At 39.3% G+C, this 23092-nt stretch overlaps 1 protein-coding gene across 1 annotated transcript in view; it reads right to left on the bottom strand.

Moving 5' to 3' along the window:
* Positions 1-7822: 7822 nt before the first annotated feature.
* Positions 7823-23092, bottom strand: part of TTC29 (tetratricopeptide repeat domain 29) — a 113305-nt gene continuing 98035 nt past the window's right edge. Inside the window, exons 11-12 of the mRNA XM_071432691.1 lie at positions 8614-8686; positions 7823-8233 (exon numbers count right to left, since the gene is read on the bottom strand). Of these exons, the coding sequence (XP_071288792.1) occupies positions 8649-8686 (38 nt within the window). The 3' untranslated portion in view covers positions 7823-8233; positions 8614-8648. The remainder of the gene's footprint in view (positions 8234-8613; positions 8687-23092) is intronic.

Below are 23092 nucleotides of genomic sequence, written 5' to 3'. Positions count from 1 at the left end.
CTTGTGTGGGACACACATGGGATCTGTCATCTCTGATGTCCACTCCGCTGCACAAAACCTGTGGGGATACATCCACAGCTAAACCACTTCCCCGTCTGTTCCATTGGCCTGAAGGGGCTTAAAACACTTTAAAAACTGGTTTGAGGCTGGGGAGGTAAAAAGAGGGGCACAAACAGACAAGGACAGTCATGTGGAGTATGGTTCCCCCAGGAAGGGAAGGGGGAACCAGGAAGCCAGGTCCCATCCATGACTGAGCCACCTGAGGAAGAGATGCTGCTCGTGTGGATATTTCAGCACTTTGGGCACCTCCTTCACCCTTTCCTGCCTCCCAGACAGCTTTTGTTCCAACAATCCTCATCCTCCCAGTGCAGCAGCAGCCTGAATTCAGCTCTCATGGCTGAGGCTGGCATTTATTACGTGGGTCCTCCTGTCCTTGGACACATGTGAGCACAAACAGCCCTGTTACCCACATGGAAGCAGGACAACTTGTTTCTGTAGAAACATTTTAAACATTCTCAACAACAGTTTCAGAAGGTCTTGGGCTTCACATTAAGAGAGCCCTGAGATGTTAAAAATTTAACTGAGAAAACCTAAAAAGGTTAAATTAAAAAAAAAAAAAATTACTCCTTGAAAAGCAACAGAGGAATTGCTGGGGCTGTTAATTTCTCAACTTGGAAAAGACTCTTTGACTCATACACCTCCAAACTGAATCCCTGGGCAGTGCTGACACCAACTCTCCCTTCACCCCTCCAGATCACTTCCCTTCTTTGCCCTATGGGTGTTTGTGAGCCAAGTCGTCTTCTTTCCTTCTTGCCCAGAGGAAATCACCAGGTGGCTGGGCTGCTTCCTTGGGTTTTGTGTCAGATCTCAGTGAGATCTCATCCATGTGCATATTTTTAGGCATGACAATCTTTAAACTACCCCTGACTGAATAGAGAAAAATCAGAAGCTTTTCTCACATAATGGTACCTTATATCCAAAGAAGAAAAACCACCTGCAATCACAGGAGAAATATAACACTGAATGTAGTTCATTTTCAGTCCAGGCTTTCTAGGAAGAAGATGTTGTTCCACCTTTCCTCTCACTTCAAAATTGCCTGCCTTGCCTTGATCTGGGAAAGCGCTGTGCTCAGATTACGGGCAAATACGATAAACCAACATCTCAGAACACGTGTAGTTCTTTATTTTGAGGTACCTGTAGGCACTTTTGGCTGGCATTTCATCATTCCTCAGTCTTCTTTCTACCGAGGCAGAATCACTCAGATACTGTAAAACAACATTGCTTGCTACCTTACACCTTAGGCAGTGAGCTGTAACTAAGATGCACACGTGCAACCTGGTATTTTTTCTGCCAAACACCTCTGCAAAGCCAGCTGCACGACAGTGTCACATACATAAGTCATTGTATTGCCCTGCTGACACCCCCTGGTTAGAAGTACCCCGCTTTTCTGAAGCTGAAAATCCTCCTGGAGTAAAAAACTGCCAGAAGAATAAAAATTGCAATTACAAATCTTAATACGCAGTATTTATGTGTTCATTTCAATATTACATTTCTGTGGCAAGTTTTCTCATTGTGTGTCGTTCAGTCATGTTGGGACAATTTGTTAAATAATGTAGAGGCACTTCATCATAGAACAACATCTGAGGTGATTTACAGTTCCATCCTTTAGCAGCACACCTGTAAATTGCTATAAATAATGCTAAGCCCTATTAAGGAGACATCAGGGTGCTTCCAGACAGAGGGAATTAATGGGGAAGCAGTTGTGGATGATCCTGGGTAAAAGCACTGCCACTTGGGGTTGGTCTGATACACAGGACTGCAGAGTCCACAGCCAGGCCTGAAGGAGAACTTGTGGGAGGTCCAACCAAGTCGTGGAATGGCAGAGTTTGGAAGGCATTCAGCAGCAGGCTGGTGTCCAGAGATCAGTGGCATTCCAGGCTTAAGTACCTTTGTTTCTCTTGAGGCTGTAATGGACTTTTTACAGGTAAAATGTTTGCAGCAAAACTTAATTTGAAAGAGCTCCTCATTTTTACTTCTCATCTGTATCACATCTTCATTCAGCAGCAAGAATAAAAATGAAGGCTGTGAAGCATTGGAACTGTGGGGACAGAGGGGAGACTTTGAGTGAAGGTGAAGAAGGGAAAAATGGGTCTAAGGAAAAGTGTGGAAGAAAGAGCAAATGGGGAAAGGATACAGCAGGCTCAAAAAGATCAGATAATTTACTGTAATTTGTATTTGTGTGTCAACTGAAAGCCTTTTAGCTGGGAGGTGAGATTGTGACTTAGTTCTGCTATGAATATCCACCTACCTGAAAAAAAGATTTATTTCTTTTTAATGATGCAATGCTGTATGTGGAAAATGGTGAGAAAATAGGATCAAGCTCCTAACCAAGGACTAGCCATGGCAAACCAGACAAAACATGGAAATACTTACCCCAGATGAGTGATCATCATGCAGGGAGGCAAAAAACCAGCTAAAGATGGCAGGACCACATCAAACTATGAAATAAACCTTTTCAGCTCATAGTGCTGTTACCAACACCTGCACTTCAATGGTGCTGAAGATGATTTCCAGGTAGAAATTCAAAAGGTCCCAGTAGAGAGATCAGGAAAGGTATGGTGACCCATAATTCAGAGCTGCCACATGCAGGCTTTTACTTCAGCTTGCAATGCCTATGAAGACATTGAAGCCTTTGCTTCAGAAGTCAAGAGCTGACCTGTCCTGTTACAGGAGAGCTGTCACAGGAAGGAGCTTTGGCATACACCTGGAATGGTCCTCAAAGGCTCAGAAATCAGAGGAAAAAGTAGAAGAGCTTCCTCTTGTCTTCCTTGAACACAGCTCTGACTTATGTCTGAGATTAGACTGAACCAAGCTCACTCAATTTTAGAGGTGCAAAAGCCTTTTCTTGGCTCATGTAGTCAACACCACGACAGGCTCATGAGCCTGGGTTTCGTTCCACACAGTCTTTTAGCTGATGAAGACCACTATATATTTCCAGCACCTTTTTCCTTTGAAAAAATAGTTAACTTCAGTCTCACAGTCCTGAAGATATTTCACTCTTGTCTGATATTAAGAAATGTACAACAGGGACCATAGAAATGAATCACAGCATCTGATGGTGAGATTAAACCCAGCAGCTTTCAAGGGAAAGTGCATTGTCTCAGTGATGGAAATACTCCAGCTCCCTACAGTGGGACATGGGATCTGGGAGAAACAGAAGGGTGACTGAGACAAACATACTTCTTGCAAATATATTAGTTTAGTTTTTTTAATTTTACTTTCCTCACCTTTACAGCTTGTTTTTTTACTTACTTTGTATAGACTATGAAGTTTTGTGGCAGAGATAGTTCCAGAAAGTTATTTTCTAGGCAGGTCCTACAATCCTGAATTTTCTAGTCAGGAAGAAGGAGATAAAAACCTTAGAACATGATTTGTATGAGTGACCCCACCCAGGGACACTGATTAAACATGGTTTGGTGTGTGTGTGTGTGGAAGTGCAGTCTTGAGCAGGTGTTCATGTTTCTGCCAAAAGCAGCGCAGAACCTGAGTGTGTTGGTGATGCTGCCCTCCAAGAACAGAGGTTTGTAGAAGCAAAGTAAAAGCAAAGCCCTAATTCATCAAAATATTCTAATACCACAGAGCTCCTCTGAGAGTATCAAGGCTCAGCAGATGTGAAAGCTCATTGCAATTCCACATGTTAAAGGGTTTGCTGTGAGAGAGAAGCAACCAGGAGGTGGAAAGCAGGTAATCCTGAACTTCCCTTATCATAAATAAATTTTGGTTTAATCTGTCCTGTGAGCAGCCATCAGTGCCAAGGAAACATTTTCTCCTGGTACTTGTGTGGAAAGAGAGTGTGTAATTTCCTCAGCCAAGTGACACTGAGGAGCCGGGAGGCAGACAGCTCTTCTGAAAGCAAACAGCAAAATAACAGTGACCACTGGGCTTCAGGGAGGGCTCTTTGAAGATGTTTTTAAAGGCATTTCTATAGCTAAATCCAGGTTTAAGTCACTGCAATTGTAAACTGTGAACTTGTGGTCAGATGGGACAATGTTTTCTGACAGTCCAGGAAGACCAGGAGCAATGTTGCCAGGGATAGAACAGCTCAGTGCAGGAGGCAGCAAGCTTTCCAAGCTGATTTACCTCTGTGTGTGGATAAGTATGTCCCAAATGAGGGGCTGGATGTGTCAGTTACAAAAGCTGCCTCCCACAAACAAGGGCTACCTCTATCTGTCTGTCAGGTGTAGGAGATCTCAATCCTAGCTGGGCTTGGAGCCGAGCAGGAGTCAGGAGCTACTGCCACTCCCAGACACTCCTCTCAGGATGCTCCAGTTCCCAGTCTCTGGCTCACCCATGAAAATCTGCTGGATGCTGGTTTTCTGTCCCACACCTCCCATGCTGCAGGAGACCAAGTAGCAGAACTGAGCTGGAGAATGAGCAGCTGCAGGGACCACTTGAGACTCGTCCCCCCAGGATCCTCCCCAGCTCCTGGAGACTCCAGGCCTGTGTCAAAAGAGGGCTCACACATGGAAATACCCATGAACATGTTTATCTTCAAAGACAGCAAACACATTCTATCTACTTGTAAGCATTTGTGTGGCAAATATAGAAGTATTATGAAGTCATGTTGTCAGGTTTGTTTAAAAAAAAGGTCCTCATTCTCTTTTTGTAGGAGCTGTCTTCAGAAATACCTGCCTGTATCTCAGGATAAAGCCCTTGATGCACACCACTTCTGAGGGCTGAGTTCTTACCTCATGAGTAAGAGCTGCACCTCATAGAACTACTCAAGATTTTAACCTGTTTCTGGCATTCTTACATGTCTATTATTGCTTCTTCCAGTTACAATCTACTTTTTCCTAGCAGGAAACTAACATGTGGCTTTATTAATATCTATCATCAATCTTATTTATTCCATCTATTTCCAGGTAATTATATATAGAGTATTTCTTAGTCTATATTCCGATGGCCTATTTAGAGATGAATGGATTCCTTCCAGAATGGCAATGACCTTTCTGTGACTCAAACATTAATTTTCTAAATGGAATCACAGGTGAAATACCTTATACATCATCATAATTAACAAGATACACCCTATTAATGGTCAGAAAACATGCTTTTCATAATTATAAACAGAATCCTTTCTGAGATACAACCTTCCTCTCTGCTACAAATTGTTAATCAATACCATTGGATACATCCACAGTGAAACCTACTAAAGCCCTACTAAAAAGGCCACCTTAATTGCCAACCTAACATATCCGAGGTGCCCACAAAATGTAGATTTTAGAGACATTACACTTCAGGACTATTCAGATATTCATCTGCTCTAATATGACAAGTCTCTGGTTTGAAATAGACTGGCTTTACAGGCTAAATTGATCTGCTTGCTTTCCTAACTCAAGTCAACTCTGCCTGTGATTTCCGAGAGCACAGAGAAAGCTGTAAACTGCAATCCATATTCTCTCACGAGTCCTCCTTCCTGATTGCAAATTAAGGGTCAGGGGATCAGGTGCTTTCTGGTAAAACTTGGAGGAAGGATTGCAAGGATAAAGAAAGAGTCAGGGTGGAGAATAACTATGCTCCATAAGAGGAGCTCCTTAAAGGAATTAAAGCACCTGTCATGGAAAGAGACAAAAGGCAGAAGCTCCAATACACCAATGTGAGCTCTGATCCCCACAGATCTTATGAGCAGGGCTGTGATGAGAGATCAGCAAAGGGAAGTGATGTTGGGAGAGCTCTGCTAATTCAGAGTGGTGACTTTCCTTCTGCAGCAGCACTGGGTGGAACTTCAGCCAAGTGCAGTGAGCACTGTGCTGTCAGCTGGGGTGTGTGAGATGCTGCTGTGACCCCTGCAGCTCTGACTGCTCCCAGCAGCTGAGAGCTTTATGCCAGGATCCTGTCCTAACAATGACGTAGAGAAAAACATCCTGCCTAACCTCCTGGCCCCAGTAATTTGAAGGGGGAAGAGCCTTCGTTTTCCCACTAAAAAGGTCTGCAAGGGGATGAACAGCACCTGCATTCTGCCAGACTGAGAGTTACTCATCGGACACATTGTTCCTGGGATGGGAGACAGGTATATTTAGCACAATAAACACAATCTGCTCCCAAAGCTTCCTGACTTTCAAGAATGGAACTCACACTTACATTGCTATAGGATGACAAATTTCCCCTTATTTTTATTAAAAGCTGCATGATGAAAAAGTGTTAAAAGTATGGGACAGTTAATGCTCTAGGGGATTAATTCATTATCATTTTTCACAAGCATATCAGAGTTATCATGTAGTAACAAGCACAGATTGGCAAAAAATAGTGATAATCATGGATGCTATTTAACATAACTGCACAATAACTTTTGAGACACAAAACCAGAATGTTCAGTTCCTGCAGAAATGTACATGGGATTAAAAGCCATTAAGAATTTAGAAATTTGCCCTTGATAAATTGATAATTGTCTTTTCTAGAATATTGGCATAGTTTATGTTATTTTATGTACTTATTTTTTTTTACTGTGAAGGCCAAATTTAATAATGTAATTTCTTTTGACAATATTTCGATAAAAGAAATTCCAAATATCTAAAATTAGCAGTCATGCTATACTTACAAAGATTAGAAGAGCTTGTAGATTAATAGGATTTTAAGATATTACCTGAAAAACTGTGCTGGTTTTAGAATGTTTTTCTTATTTCATATCAATACTATTAAAATATAAAGGGGAAAATTAAGGGGTAGACAACACAGATGTTTATATTTAATTCGTAGTCCTGTTTCTCTTTCTGGTTTCCATAAAATTTTTACCTCATTTTACCACTCAGCAAAGAGATTTGTTGCCTATGTGTGTGCATAATTGCACGTGGGTATATTTCTATACAACTTTTCAGCCTTGCAAAAGCCTTCTAAATTAACATTGTTATAATAAGCACAGTGTTCAGACAATAAAGACCTATAAACAAAAGAATAAAATTATTGAGCTATTTGTATTTAAATTGCATGTATATAGCATTTTGCATCAAAAATACTCTAATAAGAGCTGGTTAATGATACATTTTTACTATTCTTTAACAGGGAGAAACCCTATTGTCACATGTCAACCAAATACTCGGATTACAATCCTGAAGAAAACTGTGACTTATTACTATGGCAAAAGCTAATGCTTGCTCAAACACCATCATAAAACCTGATTATAGGTCTAATGGACCTCGCTACAAACTCTGAGTCTGGAAACCTCCATTGAAAGAAAGGAATGGTTGGCTATTGGGAGTGATAAAGCTTTCTTTGTTTAGTTTAAAAGAAGGGTTTTTCTAATATGTGAAATTATGAATCACCAATTTTCTAAATAAAATTCAAAGGTTCCAAATCCTGGTTTTATTTGTATTTTGCAAAGTGATAACTTCCAAATTCTGTCCTCTAACTCTTTCTAATGCCAACAGCAATAGCAGCAGGCTCTGAGGACTGAGTTCCCTGAGGACTGTGAAGACCACAGATGTCAGTGGGTCATGTGGGAAACCCAACTGTCAGGAGTTTCATCAGCTCAAAATGGGACACAATTTTTTACACAGACTCCAAAATCAGTGCTTCAGATTATTTACCAGAAAGAACCAAAGCAGAATTTTAGTTTACCTGATGGTGTGAAGCGCAGAGTCACAGAATGGGTCAGGCCGGGAGGGACCATATTTGGGTCATCCAGGCAGGGTTATCCCACAGCACATGGCACTGGATTGCATCCAGATGGATTTTAAACAAACCTGGGTTTGTTTTGAGTCCAACCTGTGATATAGATTGGATCAAAATTGCACCATAGTGTGCCACCCAGGCTGGATCTATTCTGTTTCAGCTACAGCTGAACCCCAACCATTACACACATGCTAAAATCACTGGTAGCTCTATGAGTAAGTTTTTCTGGGAGGGACCACAATCTGGGATTTACAGAAAACTCTCCAGACACATTTGGAGCCTGATCTTACAAGGCATTGAGCATCTTGGATTCCCACTCATGTTTAATACCTTAACAGGAGGATCTTGACACTTTGGAAGATATTAAGAAATGGGGGCACAAAGTACTTTCTATTCTACTACTCTTTGTCTTTTAAAACAATTTATTTAAATGACAGATGCTTTTTTTGATAATAGCATTTTAATGACAAAACCTTTGCTGAAATTCCTCCTTTGTTGCACCACTCTTCAAGGATTTTCTTGTACTCATTATACATCAGCTTCTCTGTCAATAAGTAGGCATCCTCTAGAACAAAAAACAGCAAATAGAAAAATACTAAAATGTCAGAAGTTTATGTATATACATCGATATCTACATGTTTTATATTTGGGGTTGGCATCTAATTAATCAGATTTGTTTCTGTCTCAAAGGCTTATTTCTGTAAATTAAAAGTAATTACACGATCAAAGGCAATTAAATTCTAAAACTGGGAATATGTGTAAAAAAACTGAGGGAAGCATGAATTCATTCATTTATGAGCAGGAAAAATATAATTATTTAGACATAGTAATACAGAGATTATGTGTAATTGCCTGTCAAAATCAGGTTAAGTATTGATAGCAATGACATTTTGTAAAAATCAGCAGATTGGTATAAAGTCTATGGATGAAGAGCAAATACTGTACCAGAAAGATCTTGAACTGGTGTCTTGGACAGAGGCTCACAGAGGCTTTGAGGCACTTGTTTCTTTACCAGGTTCTGTTGTTAAAAAAAAAAAAAAGTGCATGAATGTTTTAGACTTACAACACTTTTAATGGCTAAAAGGCCTAAATGGATCAATTGAAAAACATGACCTACGGAAAAAAGTCACAAGAAAAGGAAATCTAAAAAACACAGAGGTGAGTCACATAAGATATAATTCTAGAAACACAGAACTGGCAGGGGTTTCTGGTCCCATTTCTTGCACTCCTGTGCAGCAGTTCTCCAACAGGACAGGTCTGGGTGGGAGCAGCTGGGGAGCCAACAAGGGAGATACATTTGGGAGAAGACGATGGCCAAGACAGCACTGAAAGATGGCAGGCAGGGGAGGAATTGAGCACCACTCAGGGGAGGAATTGAGCAGGGCAGGAAGCAAGAGAAGCAAGAGACCTCTCAGTGGGGTCTTCCTCATGGGATGTGATCAGGGAACAGGTGGCTGGGAGGCCATGGCTTGACTCTGCAGTTCTTGACAGCCACAGAGTTCATTTGCTCCAGTGATGCTGTCTCACTCTGTTCCCACACCAAACTTCCGCCTCCTGGCTGCACTTTCTGCTCTGTTCCCAGGGACTCTCCAGCAACACATTTCCCTCTGCCTCATTCCACCTACAACATCCCAGGGGCACTGTTCCTTATTTTGGGAAGCACTGATCTGCTTCACCTCCTCAAATGAAGAAAGATCCAGTCCATCCCTGACATCTATTCTCCAAGGCTTCTGATGAAGGCTGTTTCCCAACATCCCTAATCTCTCTGTTTCAGTGCTTCACAGCCTTATTGCTCCGTTTCTTCCCTAATACTTAAGATAAATATTTATTGCAAATTAAACTGATTTTTCTCTTGTTCTACCTTTTGCAGACACAAAGAACAATGGAAGAGCCCTCTTTCAGAATAACTCCTTATAGCTTGAGAGACTATTTTCCTTTCTGTAATCTTCTCTTTTGGAGGCTAAGCAAACACAGTCTCTTCAATATTTGAAAGGAACTCATGTTTTCTTAACTGGATCCTCCTCAATTTGTCACTACCTCTTTGTACTATGATGCCTAAAACTGGACTTTAGCTTTCAGTAACAGCAATACCAACGGCGTTTGTTTGGCATCATAATTTAACTCATGGCCAAAATAAATAATCCAGTTCTGGTGGGGGTTAAAAATAATGTTTGAAGCAGTGTCTCTGCTGGTACAATGTCTGGAACAGATTAAAACTACTGCACTCCGCATGACTCAATAAAATTTCTGTTTTGTCATTTCACAGGCTTTTATTAAGTATAGTTGCTAACTAGGACTTTATCCATAGTTGTATGTAAGTAAGAACAGGATAGGTAAATCTATGAAAAATATCTGAGAATTGGCATTCCCCTATGGAGTCTCATATTGTATGAGGGCAGTGTGTGTGTTAGTGGTTTATTCTGTATTTAACAATGTAGTTATTCCAGGTGACACATTCTGAAACCAGGCCTAAAGTAAATGAATTCCTTTCCTAGCAGACCAAGTCTTAAATGAAAAGAATCTAATAAAACCTGCATGACTCGGTTTGGTTTAGAAACTCAGCCTGTGGCAAGCAGCCCAGAAGTGCTCACAGGGGTCAGAACTGCACTGTCCCACCCCAGCTTCACACCAGTGCAATGTTGCTGCTCTTTCCAGTGGATGCACTTTGGTGGAAAGGTGGTGCAAAGTGTGGCTGGGTACAGCAACATCTGTATTTCCAGGCAAACACACAGAAAAGTGTGTCTCTGACAGCTACGGACACTGACACGTGCAAGAGACAGCGGGGATGTGCACATGACAGATGGGGAGCTACAGCAGAAATTGCTTTTGTCGTGCACCTTTCGGCCTTTTGCCTTCACACTTGGGCACCAAGCTATTATTGGCTGATTAACAGCTCTGCCCTCCCAGCACATATTAAGCATATCAAGGATAACTGATGGAATACTGAGCCATAAATGTTTTCTTGGCATTTGTTTGGCCTATGCTATTTGGAAACAATAAAAGCATCTCATATTCATAATGATAATACATATATACCACCACAGATCACACCATCAAGCATTCTCCTTCTATCTTATTGTGCAAAATGTGGAGATAACATTAATATGTATTAATAGAATGTAAATATAATTAATCATAATAGGATGTCCCTGACAGATTACCACTGCTGTTGATAAAATATAATTAAAATTGTCTGGTTGGATTTTCAGTGCTGCTAGAATTGGCATCTCTGTTCCTTCTGCTTCCATGTGTGTATCTACAGAATGCTACACTTCTAAAAATCTCATTATTTCATAGTGTTTTTGGGAGAAAACAATGAAGGGCTGCAGCTCCTTTACATTATATGATTAATGAAATGCCATACAAAAGAAAGAAGGCCACACCCACAAAGACTGAATCTACAACTAACTCCAGAGAGGACAGGAATTTTAGGCACCATTCTCTCAAAAGATTATAAAGAAAATGAAACAGACAACACCTGAGACTGCATGCCTGTGTGATGGGAATCCATTCAAATGCAAGGTTTGCATTATTCAAAGACTGCTGGACTTTATTAAACAAGAATTCCACTGAAAGCTCCATGAAGTGATGAAGTCATAAGAGGACTATTGTTTCAGGTATATAGTTTCAGCTGAAACTAGTTTGAAAAAAAAAAATTTTTTTTGAGAAGACGACAAAAGTAACAGTGAGCATAGCAAGCACAAGGTGACCCAGAAACCATTTTTCACTGTGTTTTCCAAATAAAAAAAAAATGAGGTAGGGTCTACTGAAAGTGGGAGGTGGTGGGCTTGGATACAAAGCAAGAGCTTTTTTGTGCACTGCCAGCTCATCACTGGAATTCCCTGCTGCAGGATGCTGAGGATGCAGCCGTTTCCTGTGGGCTCAAGAAGTGCCATGGCAAACAAATGGAGGCAAAGCCCACAGGCTCTCCTACTCCTCCACTACAGCTCACCTGCTTAAGCAGAATCCTCCAACACATCACCTCAAACAAGACATGGTTATATGCTGTTATGTTCTCACATGGATTCAGGTGCCTGTACACAAACAAGGCCCTCCTTGCAACTCCTGCTGATGAGACTGAGCTCTGACTATGGTGTACATACAAAAGTTGTAATATAAAGCAACACAGCATTTTCATGACATCTACTTTCCTTTAACAGAATTACTTCCACGTATTCAGATCCACCCCTAGCCAATACTGCATGTTTTGTTACAAAAGGGAGAGAAAGCAAGACTATCTCAATGTATTACCATGTTGGTGATACACAGCTGATGAGATAGAACCCATTATTGTATTTTAAAATTTACTTGCATTTCTAATGGTCACACAGCTGCTTTGAGTTATATAATCTGAAGAATGATGTAATGGTGTAGGAATAGAGAGCAGAAAATAATATGACTGCAAACAATATGCTCATCCCATACTTGTAGATGACCTTCTGATGTATTTTTCTGTCTTGATAAATGAAAATTGATGCAATGCCTTCTAGAAGCATGTTGGGCCTACCTGTTTAACAATGTTTCCTGACTTGGTTCATGTGGAATGAAGGGAGTTGTACTTGGAGATTTCATTAATATAAAGATTAATGAATTTGTACAATTTGGGCATGCAAACCATTTCTATCAGGCACATTCCATTTAGAATAAGCAGTAAACCATATATAAGGGTTGTGTCAAAGTTTACTGAATAGGGCCCTTGGTAGCTAATGTAACATTTCTCCAACAAATCAAAGGTATTGTTCTATGCTCACATGAATATACAGTAGCCATTACCTTAAATTTAAAACTCACTGTGAGCAGCAAACACACTGTGGGGATATGAAGGCCATATTGTATCAGTGGAGTCTGCAGAGATTTTCTTCATATGGCTTTGCCTGGTTGAAATATATGTTGCAGTTGAAAGCTAAAGGGATTACTTTTGAATAGTCATCACAAAGGTTGATTATATTCGTATATCATTTAGCTGGACCCTGCAGGCTATTATTCCATTAGCTGTGCTGGCCCTGCACTGTCAAAAAGTTGATCGTATAATGTAAAAAGGGTCCATGCTATGTTAAGGTATGTGGAGCAACTTGAAGCAGCAATCTTTTAAGAGCAGCACAGCTCTGGACTTGAAGGTAGATTGCATTTAAAATAAATACCCACAAAATGGAATAAGTACAATAAACCTACCTCTGTTTCCCATTTTTCCTTCTTCAAATAGGCTGCATATAATTTGAGTAAGTTAATTGCACCAGGTAAGATATTGGCTATGGAGTATTTTTTCATGCTCACAGCTGAAGAACTACACCTCAAAATAGCTGCGTCTTTACGTGAAACCCTCGCAAAAACGACGTTTCTGGTGAAATAGGTTTGCTGATTACACTTCCCTGGCACATGCAAACACACACACACACACACACATATTTTCTTCCAGTGCTCAATAAAATGGATCTTCAGACGGTTCCATTATGTGGATGCCTTAATGTTATTTTATGCTAAAACATGGTTAGCACATTAGATTGAAAGCATCTTACTGTTCCAGGAGGCAGAGCAATCATGGACTATCCCTAGATAGCAAATGCTCCCATTGGGGAAACATTGCCAACAACACAGGCTAATGAATCACAGCAGTTATTAATCATGGGCATTTGGAAAAGCCACACATAATAGAGATGGACTCTCAAGATGAGGAAGGTTAGAAGGTGGGACTGAGAAAAAGACAGAAGATCATCCAATTGCATTTTAGAATAAGTTTATGGATGAGTATTTGCTTCAGTAGAGTTGTGCCCATGCTAGCCTCTGTCTTTCTAAGCAGGCAGAGAAAAGAAACAATGTAAGTGGCTCAGTTCTCTCAGCTTTCAGATCCTTGAAGGACAATTTGGCAAAAAAGAAATAAATAATAAACACACAAATACAAGACCCTTAGGGCTTATGGCCTAGTGGAAGCGAGACAGTGCTTCTTTTATTAGACAAAGTTGTTTAATTTAGCTTGTAAAAGCAAGAGTTGGTTCTCTTTCAGTGTGCCATATATATTATTCAGGGCAATGAATGAGTCTCTATGAGTACAAATGGGAGTCTTTAATGAACTACAGCAAGCATTTGAGCAGGTAGATTTCTCTGAATAAAGGCTTCACAAGTTTATGAATGAGAAGCAGAATTTATTTTATAAGCTTTTGAAGAGTCTACTCAGACTGTGGCACTAAAATGAAAGTGGAAGGTTTTTCTGGTTTGGGTGAGAAAACCTAACAGGAATATGAATTCTTCCCTGACTAATAACTTCCATTGTTTACTTACTCATATTCAACAGTTCTCATACAAAATAATCTTCCTCTCTGACATAGTTGGGGCATGTTCCAGACATTTGTACAACAATGGAAATCTCTCTTGATCTTACCTTTTTCAGTTCTGTGCATTGTTATACATTCATCTGTGACATCTTTTGCTCAAACCATTTGTTGAATATCAATTTTAAATAACAGTTCTATCAAGCCAAATTGTTGACTGTAGATAGAAACCAGGGATTTTTCTCAAGGCCAAAATATGACACTGTGTCTTTTGTGTATCTGGAACTTAGAGATCACAAAAATTCTACACAAATATCAGTGACACAGAAAAATCAGCTTTGGAAAACAATCATCAAGAAGATCACTTCAAACATGAAGAAACCTGAACAAAATTGCTGCCAGTTTTAGCTCATAGTTTTACCTTTACTGTCAACAAATTCTACATTAAATCCAAACTATTAGCCTAAAATTTCAGTACAGCATCTTGTCTCTGGCTCAACTTTGTATTTGCCGTTTAGGGTCTTGAATATTGTCAGTCAAAGGCAAAGTTTTCCAGCAGCACAAAGCAGGTGAGCATCTGCCCAGCTGGTTAATCAAAGTTTCCACAGTCAAAGCAGAATTCCCAAATGGCCTAGAGAAGGGTTTCTTTTCTTTCAGTCCCCATCCAGATACAGAATGATCACGACTGCAACCTACTTGCTGTCTCCTAAAGGCAGGACAAGTCCTGGGGGAACCTGCTGAGCAAACTTCTGAGCAAAGGATGTCTTCTTACTCTTGTGGTAGAAGCCAAACTTGCTCTTGGTTACCCTGAGGAGCTGGTGAGAACACACAAGCAGTATAAAAACACTTCTATTAATTCTACCTTTTCCTATCACTAAAGACTGAGCCTGAAATCTACTCAGAAATCCATATGAAAGGAAATCCTTACCTTGCTCACAGAAGAGGCAGTTTATTGTCTCAAAGAACACCTACCAGTATTTTAGAGGCATTCCTATAGACTTTTACAGAAATGTGTCTATCTCAATGATATTGTATCAAAGTTTTAACACACATCTTTAGAGTTATGAATGAAATCTACTCTCAAGGAAGCAATAAATGGCTGATGTTTCTGACAACATATTGATCATAACAGAAACAGCATATTTGTTCCTAAATTGTGTGCAGAATTATCATGGCTACTTCACTTTAAAAAAAAGCAAAGCCAGGTATATTGGGTGCTCAGTAAATAAATAAAGTACAGTAGGTGTGAAAACACAGATTTCAGGCACAGTGAAAATTCTGATGCCAATTCATAACAAAGTCACGACACTGAAAAATTCTTGCTGTCTTCCCCCAATTCACTACAGTCTTTGTACTGTAAATTTAAATACTCTGCTGGAGAATTTACTGTTTGCATTTACTGTGCAACTTTTGTGTATGACTACATATAAAACCTCATCCTTTTTCCTTTACTCAGACATAGTGCATTTTGTCTGTTAAATATTTTGTATAAAAACACAATTAAAACCTACAAGACAGCATAGGAGGACAGTTCATGTGCCTGCCTTTTCTGAACACCATCTTCTACCCACTGAGCAAAACACTGAGCACAAGAGCTGCTCATTGGCAGTGTGTAATATTTATTTCTGAATAGGCAGCTTGATGTGTCTTCAAAGGACCTGGCTGTCACAGAGTGGTTAGCACTCCTTTCTCTGAAATTCAGGTTCCTTAAAGGTGTCTCAGGGGAGGAAAGCTGGGAAACACAGATTACTTAAACACGTCCTCTTGCTTAACTGCATGCCGTCATCATACCGAGGCTCAAATACAGTATCAGACTGCTCTGACTTAAAATATCTCTGATTTTAGTTCTTTCTGCTTTACCTCTGCATTTTGACATGAGCATCCTGTGTAATTTTGTTGAGAGTTTCTTGTTCTGCAGCTCTCATTCTTTATGTTTTGGTTTGGCTCTGCTGTTTTCTGGTCTCTAGAAGTTTACCTGCCCTTCATGAATTACACTTTTAAGAACACTTTTTCATGGCTGAGACTCAGCATCTCCAGTCATCTCCATCTCCATCTCTCTGCCTGGTGGCTTGCAAACTGTTTATCATCTAAGGTCTCTATAATGTAGGGTTTTTTTGCCTGGGAAACTGTCTTCCATGAGCTTAGCCAAAGGTATCATCTGGGTATAGAACCAGAAGCCAGCCAAGAAGAGAAATCCCAGCAATGCATCTGCTACAAGAATAAAAAGGAATGCCGTGGAGATTTTTTTTCTCCTTACCTGACTTTAGCTTTACATATTCTAAGGCACCCCAGGCATGAGTGCATCCTCTCTGCCTGAGGAGATGTAGGGAAGTGTTTGGAAGATCATGTTCTTTAAAAAGAAGGTATGGAATCCCTTATGGAAGTAAGGGATTTTCTTGTGACTGAGCTTGTCTGGGGAGAATATTGCTCCCCTCTAAGACTGAAGAAAAGTGCTCCTACTTATCTTTTAAAAATAACCAGCTGCTGGAAATGAAGGTCCTGGTTTATGCAGGGTCCTTGCAGTGACCATGCTGACACTGGTGTGCTATAGGACATACCTCTCCCATGGGCACTTGGGAGGATCCTCTTTGTCTCAGCTTTTGTTGCTGATTTTACCAACAGATTGAGAATGTAGAATCAGAAATCAGACATAATTCTCTTCACCATGCATTGGGAACAATACTTTTGCTGGCCACAGCAACACAGGGTGTTTAGTTTCTCCCTCCTAGTTTTTGAACTTATGGCCATGCTCTCCCAGACAACGTGTGACAACTTGAAAGACCAAGACTCGTCTTTACAGCTGAGTAGAGAGCTCCAGCTTTCACGCCAGTCACTCGCTTCTTTTGATGAGAAATAGATTCACATGAAAAAAAGATTACACTGAAAAATGGAAATGGATTTTCTGTTTTATTAGCAGTAGCACAAGACTTGTGAGCTACTTTAGAAAGTTAGAGAACTACAGAGACTTTTAAGAAAAAGCAGCAGAAGCTAGAATTTAAAAATAAATGCTTTGGCTAGTCTGGGTCCAATTCTCAACTGATGCAGCCAATGCAGGTTCACTGAAGTTAGCATGGTTATGTCAGCTTTGCCAAATTGCTTCAAAACAGATCTTTTTAGAAAACATTTGACTTCAGAAATTTTAAATTCACTTTGAATTATGCCATATCAGTCACACTGTTTTGCTTGAGGAACAGGAAAGATTAGAAGTATGCAGCAGGAAAGCAAAATGTTTTCATGAAGTAAAAAATGTCACCCTCTCATTCCACTCCTTGACCACAGTGATGAGAGTCACCAGCAGGTACTCCCAGTGGGGCAGACACTTAGCAAAGCTGAGGGGAGGCATAGGAAGGAGAGCAGCAATGGGTGACCTGGCTTCTTCTGGACCTTTTCCACAACCACAATGCAAAGGGAGAAAAAGGAACAGGATTATTTGGTGTTGCTGCTCAATTCTGTCCCTCACAAAGCCACCAGTGGAAGTGCAGGCAGACACCAGCTGCTGCTGGTTTGAAGTGCTTTCCTAAGATGAGAGAAATCATAAAAAGCCACCAGCTGAGAAATAAGGAAGGAATTTTCCCCCAGGGCACAAGTCTGACAGGGATGCTGGCAGATTTTATTTTTCTTATAAACTGTTTCCACAATTGAGGAAATCTGTTATAAGATTATCTTAGGTTTGAAAAGATAATGATTTCCCCAAATTCTCAAAGTGAAAAGTGAACTTGAGAAGATTTCAGGTGTCTGAATCATTTACAGACTGGGGCACTTGACTGTGCCATCATGCCCCTTCATGGGAGGATGCAAGAGTCTCTTTGGAAGCTAGACAAATTCCAAGCACTAGGCAGAGGCAGAAGACTCTGAGTACCAGTAATTTGATAATTTAACATCAATCTGTACTCAGGTGAATGTTTGGTGCTTTGACACCAGGTCTTCCTTATAAAAACAGTCACTGGCTTAAAATCCATGCTAGGAGCTGTATGTTCTGATCAAAACACAGTCCTAGCTCATAGCAAAGCTCACAAGGTATAATAGACAAAACCCATTGCTATGAATTGGAATAAGACAGCCCCACTTGCAGGTTTCAGAGTTTCCAGGTCACAGGTGAGCCTGCCAGGCATGGCAGTGGGGAATAGCCCTGGGAAGGTTTACTTGCCCCACTGCAAGTCTCCCTGGTGGAATGTTTGCTGTGGCTCTCTTTAATTCTTAATCTCTGCATCTCTGTTTAATTCCTAGCTGCTTTAGAGACCTGTTGTAACACAGCAGTTAAAAAAAAAATATTCACATGTACTGCCAGGCCTCCCCAAAGAGTACTAACTTGACATGTAGGCCATGACAGCTGGGCTTGGACTACTAAGAAATCTAATCCAGGGTTTCCATCATCTCAGTTGTTGCCTTTCTTTCATTACAGTTTGACTCAGCCCCTAATGGATTCAGCTTTATAAAATCAGAAAAAGAGGAAAAGAAAGCAATTTATTCATGTTTCACTAGAGCTCGGAGAAGACATGAATTTTCTCTAAAAATGCAAATTATTTTGTGCCACACAAGTGAGACTGGGCAGCTAAAGCTCTTAGAGGAAGGGCCTTTCCCAGGGCTAATGTTTTTACACACAGTGATTGAATAAATTGATCCCTTTTTTATCACATCTCTTCTGCTCTCCTTTTTCTTCAGAAGAATGTAACCAAAGGTACCAAAGCACCCTTTTTAATTCTGAGAAAACTGATTATGCGTGTTAATTTAGTTTTTAATCCCAGACATATCAAAATAAACACCATAGGCATGCAGAGCAGAAATCAATATCTCTTAAGCATCAAGTTAGTAAAAACAAGGATTTAGTAAGAATCCAAGATGTAAAAGACTAATGTACAAACTAAGCCCTTATTTATGTAATGTGTCATTATACAAGCTCAATACAAACCTGAAAGAAACTATTTCAGAAGAGCAGAAATGGTTTACTTGTACTGCATCAAAAATGACCCCATAAGACCTCCTTTACTGAGCTAGCCCAGATATTTAATGTGAACATATGTTTTTAAAGGATTTCTTGTCTTATGTCCAGTCATTCTTGTTAATTCATGGGACAGCATACTGCAGATGTGCTTTTTTCTATGTTACATAAAGCAAAAATTACATTTAACAAGTGCAAGGTTGGTCATAAAAAATAAATAAAAATAGACTCTTAAAAGCTGGGAAATCACAAAGTGAAGCTATCAGTCATTCTTATTGAGAAGGGTGAGGACAATGTGAAATAAAACTTGCACATCTATGAAGAGACATTCCTAATATGCCAGCACATGCCTGTTATTTCCCATTCTCTATAGGTTGCTTTCATTGGCCCAATATTTCTTCCTTTAGGGTAAGTTGCAGTGCATGTTTGCTCTAGATTCTGTTTCTAGTCATTGACTTCAATTTTAATAGTAATTCAATTAAACATTTTGAACCTATGTGCAAAGTTTGCTTACTTGAAAGAAGAGAGAAGTCAGTTTTTGTGCGTTCTACTTCTGGGAAAGAACTTCAAACTGCATGTTTGTTTACCTGTAGTGCTATTAGTTAATATAAATGATTAATATGCTAATAAAATAACTTTCAGATTAGTTTTCAAATACTAATCCAAATCTAAATGTTAATTTTTGCACCTTATCCATATGCAAACTAATCAGACCATCGTAATGAGCATTTAGTTCTGTATGGTTTTACCCTTCCTGAGTGCAGAGGCAAGAAGCGATACCATTTCAAAAAAATGAATATTATCCCACTTTATTGCTGATACTAAAGATCTCAATCTTGCATCCATTATTTGTACTTTTCTTTCAAGAGTTGGTATACTATGGCATTCAGAAAGAGGAATCACTCTGTCTTCTAGGACACTGTTAGTTTAGAGATCACTAAGTTCACCTACATCAAAAATATAGACATCTCAAATACACATTTCCTTTATATATTTATATTCAAATTATTATTTGTAATGGCAAGGCAGCTTCACAATTAACAATTATGTGAAAAGGCAAGTTTACTATGAAATTTGTTTTCCAAAACAACATGTAGAAACATAGAAATAGTTAGAAACATAGAAACAACATGTCACAGCTAGAAATAGTTACAACACAGCTCCCCATGAGCTTTTAAGTAATGCTTTAGCAAAACAAAATATTTTTGTATAACTTCATTTGAAGTTTAATCTCACGCACAAATTATTTACAATTCAATACAAACAACAGCTACTGGTATCTTAAAAGTAGTTTTAGTAGAGAAGCTTAAATTATGAAACAAGAGATTTATTTTGAAGAGTTCTGGATTTGTTAATGGACAACTAAATTTAGTAAGACAATGCTAATTCATGTTGTTGTATATAATATATTTGCTAAGTATATACCTATTCACCAAAAATAAGTGCAAACAAACAACCTAATACAAGCCAAACTACTGGTTCAGGTCTGGACTAAGTCCTGACTTTGTAAAGCTTCCCAAGTAATTTCATTAATCACAGGGGTAGAATATCAAAGTTTACACTTATACCTTTGTATTTTTATGTATTTTTTTTAAAAATAAATGTAGGTCATCACTACATACAGAAAGTAAACAGAAAAACCAGTAGTTTTAGGACACTGTGAAACAAAGGGTTAAAAGGTAAGCTGTTGAAAAAGGACATGTTTTTTTTTCAGACATTTAAATAAATCATGACATCTTAATTCAAGCATACATCATACACTTGTGAGAAAATATGACTTGGCAAAAATGTAATATGCCAGCTTTGGAGTTAATTTTGAGAAGCTCACACAAGACACCACAGAGCACACATTGCATCTTCTGAAATTTCCAAAACAAGCCAGCAAGCCTAGAACCTTTCAGGACTCCTGTACAAACTGAAGACCAGGCAAAAATGACCCATAAAGGATCACAAACTGATTTTTTTTGTTTCTTTCAAATCCCAGCACCTACTTTTTGGGCTACCAGGTAAAACTTTCAGAAGATACAACTCCTTCCTTCTGAGCACTGGAGCTTTCTACTGCCTCACCACATTTATGCATTCCAAACTATTTCTGTCTCTCCCTTTCTCTCAAGTACCCAAAGCCCTCCAGGACACTTTCACTGAACTATTCCCTCCATTTGCTCCCTCAAAGATGTTTGAATGTTCTTCCAACCCCTAATGCAGTGGTACTTGCCTGATTCTGCAGACAAGTTAAAGAAACATTCTTGAATAAACCTCTTTTTCCACTCCCATTTCAATTAGGGTGTTATCTCTAAATTCAAATAACAGCACTTCACTATCAAATCAAACTTCATCTCTCATCATTTAACCAGTACTGTGAGGAGAGAAAAAGGAGTGAAGTCCCGTCCCTATCAGGAAAGCATTGCAGGGAAAAGATGAAAGAAAACCCTGAAGACAGCAAAAATGTGAAAAAATGATGAAGGACAAAAGAGTGGAAATAGTCATTAACAATATAGATTTTTATTTTCCAAAAAGGTAATGAACAAGACAATACAGGGCAAACCAGTAAGTGACAAAAAGTTTAGTAACCACATGATGTTGTATTCTGACACTGATTGCTGGAGAAGCATCCCTTGAACTTGGAAAATACAAGAAGGAAGGTACAGGTGTCTCTAATATATAGGTCTCAATTAAAAGCAGAATCAGGGCCTCTGTAGGTTGACACAGCTGTCAGGAATTGCCCTGGACAGCCCAGGAGGTTGCAGCTGTTTTGCAATCACCCTGTGTCCTGCTCATTTGCCTCTGACACAGAAAGCTGCTCTCTGCTGAAGCACACGAACAGCAAACCGACCCCCTCACTGCACCTAGGAGCAGCTGATGACTGCCTGGCTTTAAACTGAACTCCAGTGAGAACTTTCATGGTGCCAAGATATCAGGGAAAATTTTTTAAAATACAACAACTGGAAGTTTTCAGGGTATGGGCATTAAAGTACAACGTAACCCAGTGGTTTACTTTATGATAACCACACAAAAATAACAGAGCATTGATATCAAGCATCACATCTCCACAGATTGCATTGATTGTACTCCTGTTTCTATTTGTGTCCCTAAGAACAAAATAGTGGGGAAAAGCACAATTACATTTTTTTTCCCCCCCCAGAAAAACAAACACACACACACACACAAAAGTTGAACAAGAACTCATGGAATAGAAGATAACAGCAGAAAGGTGAAATGTATTCTTGGGATGATGGTGACTAAGGAAGACCTCCAGCAGAGATCAGCATTTTTATTTTCTAGATAAGAGAGGAACAGTCTCAAACCAAAACACTGTTAGAGTAGGATTAGAACATGCTGAGAAATCAATCAGGCAAGAAAGTAGTATTTGCTCAAGAGGTTTAAAGGACATGTACAAAGGTATTGCTTAAATCAGCCTCAGTACAAGAGTGACATGAAGTGCTAAACAAGACATTAATTAAAACCTAGAAAGTGCCATGGGAGGAGAGACCAGTAAAAATCTGACTTTCATAGCAGGCAAATTAGCTACAACTCTAATAAAGGATATAATGACAGGTAAGTAAATTAAAATGTTATAATGAAGAAAAGAAATCAAGATCACTTCTGTAGAGGTCTCCTGAGGTTGTTTTCTTTTGAGGAATACAAGAGATCTGGATGACTATTACCTGGTTGATTAGATTCCCAGAATGCTTCAGATATCTTCCCTGGATTAACAACTAGTTAAAGGCAGAAAATAAAGATAAAAATAGATGGATTGATTTTCAGTATGGAGAAACATCAGTAGTGAATTCAACAGGGATATAAGGCAGAATTTGTTCTGTAAACATTTAAATAAACCAAAGAACTCAAAATGTTAGTGAACAGCAAAGTGACAAAACCTACAGCTGACAAAAAAATTGTACTGGGTGATCAAAATCAAAACTTTAAAGAACTTAAGAAAGAGTTTATGACTAGGCAATAAAGCATCAGATAAAATTCAGTGTTGATAAATGCAAATTGATGCACGTATGTAAAATGTCTTTTATGCATAGGGAGATTGGAAGCTGCAGCTTGATAGAAAGATGACTGATAGCAGGATATAAAGAGATGTATCTATTTTCATGAGTGCCATGAAGAAAAAGAGTGAGAAATGATAACTTACTTTCTTACAGAGCAAAAGCTGAGGGGTAACAGATGAAGAAAAGCTGCAAAAAATGGGCTAAGGGGAGATCCAAGGAAG

Source organism: Agelaius tricolor, unplaced genomic scaffold (genome assembly GCF_023055355.1).
Source record: "Agelaius tricolor isolate 1412-34295 unplaced genomic scaffold, bAgeTri1.0.p SCAF_8, whole genome shotgun sequence".
NCBI lineage: Eukaryota > Metazoa > Chordata > Aves > Passeriformes > Icteridae > Agelaius > Agelaius tricolor.
The sequence above is the reverse complement of the archived record's forward strand: the minus strand, read 5'-3'. Positions and strand labels throughout refer to the sequence as shown.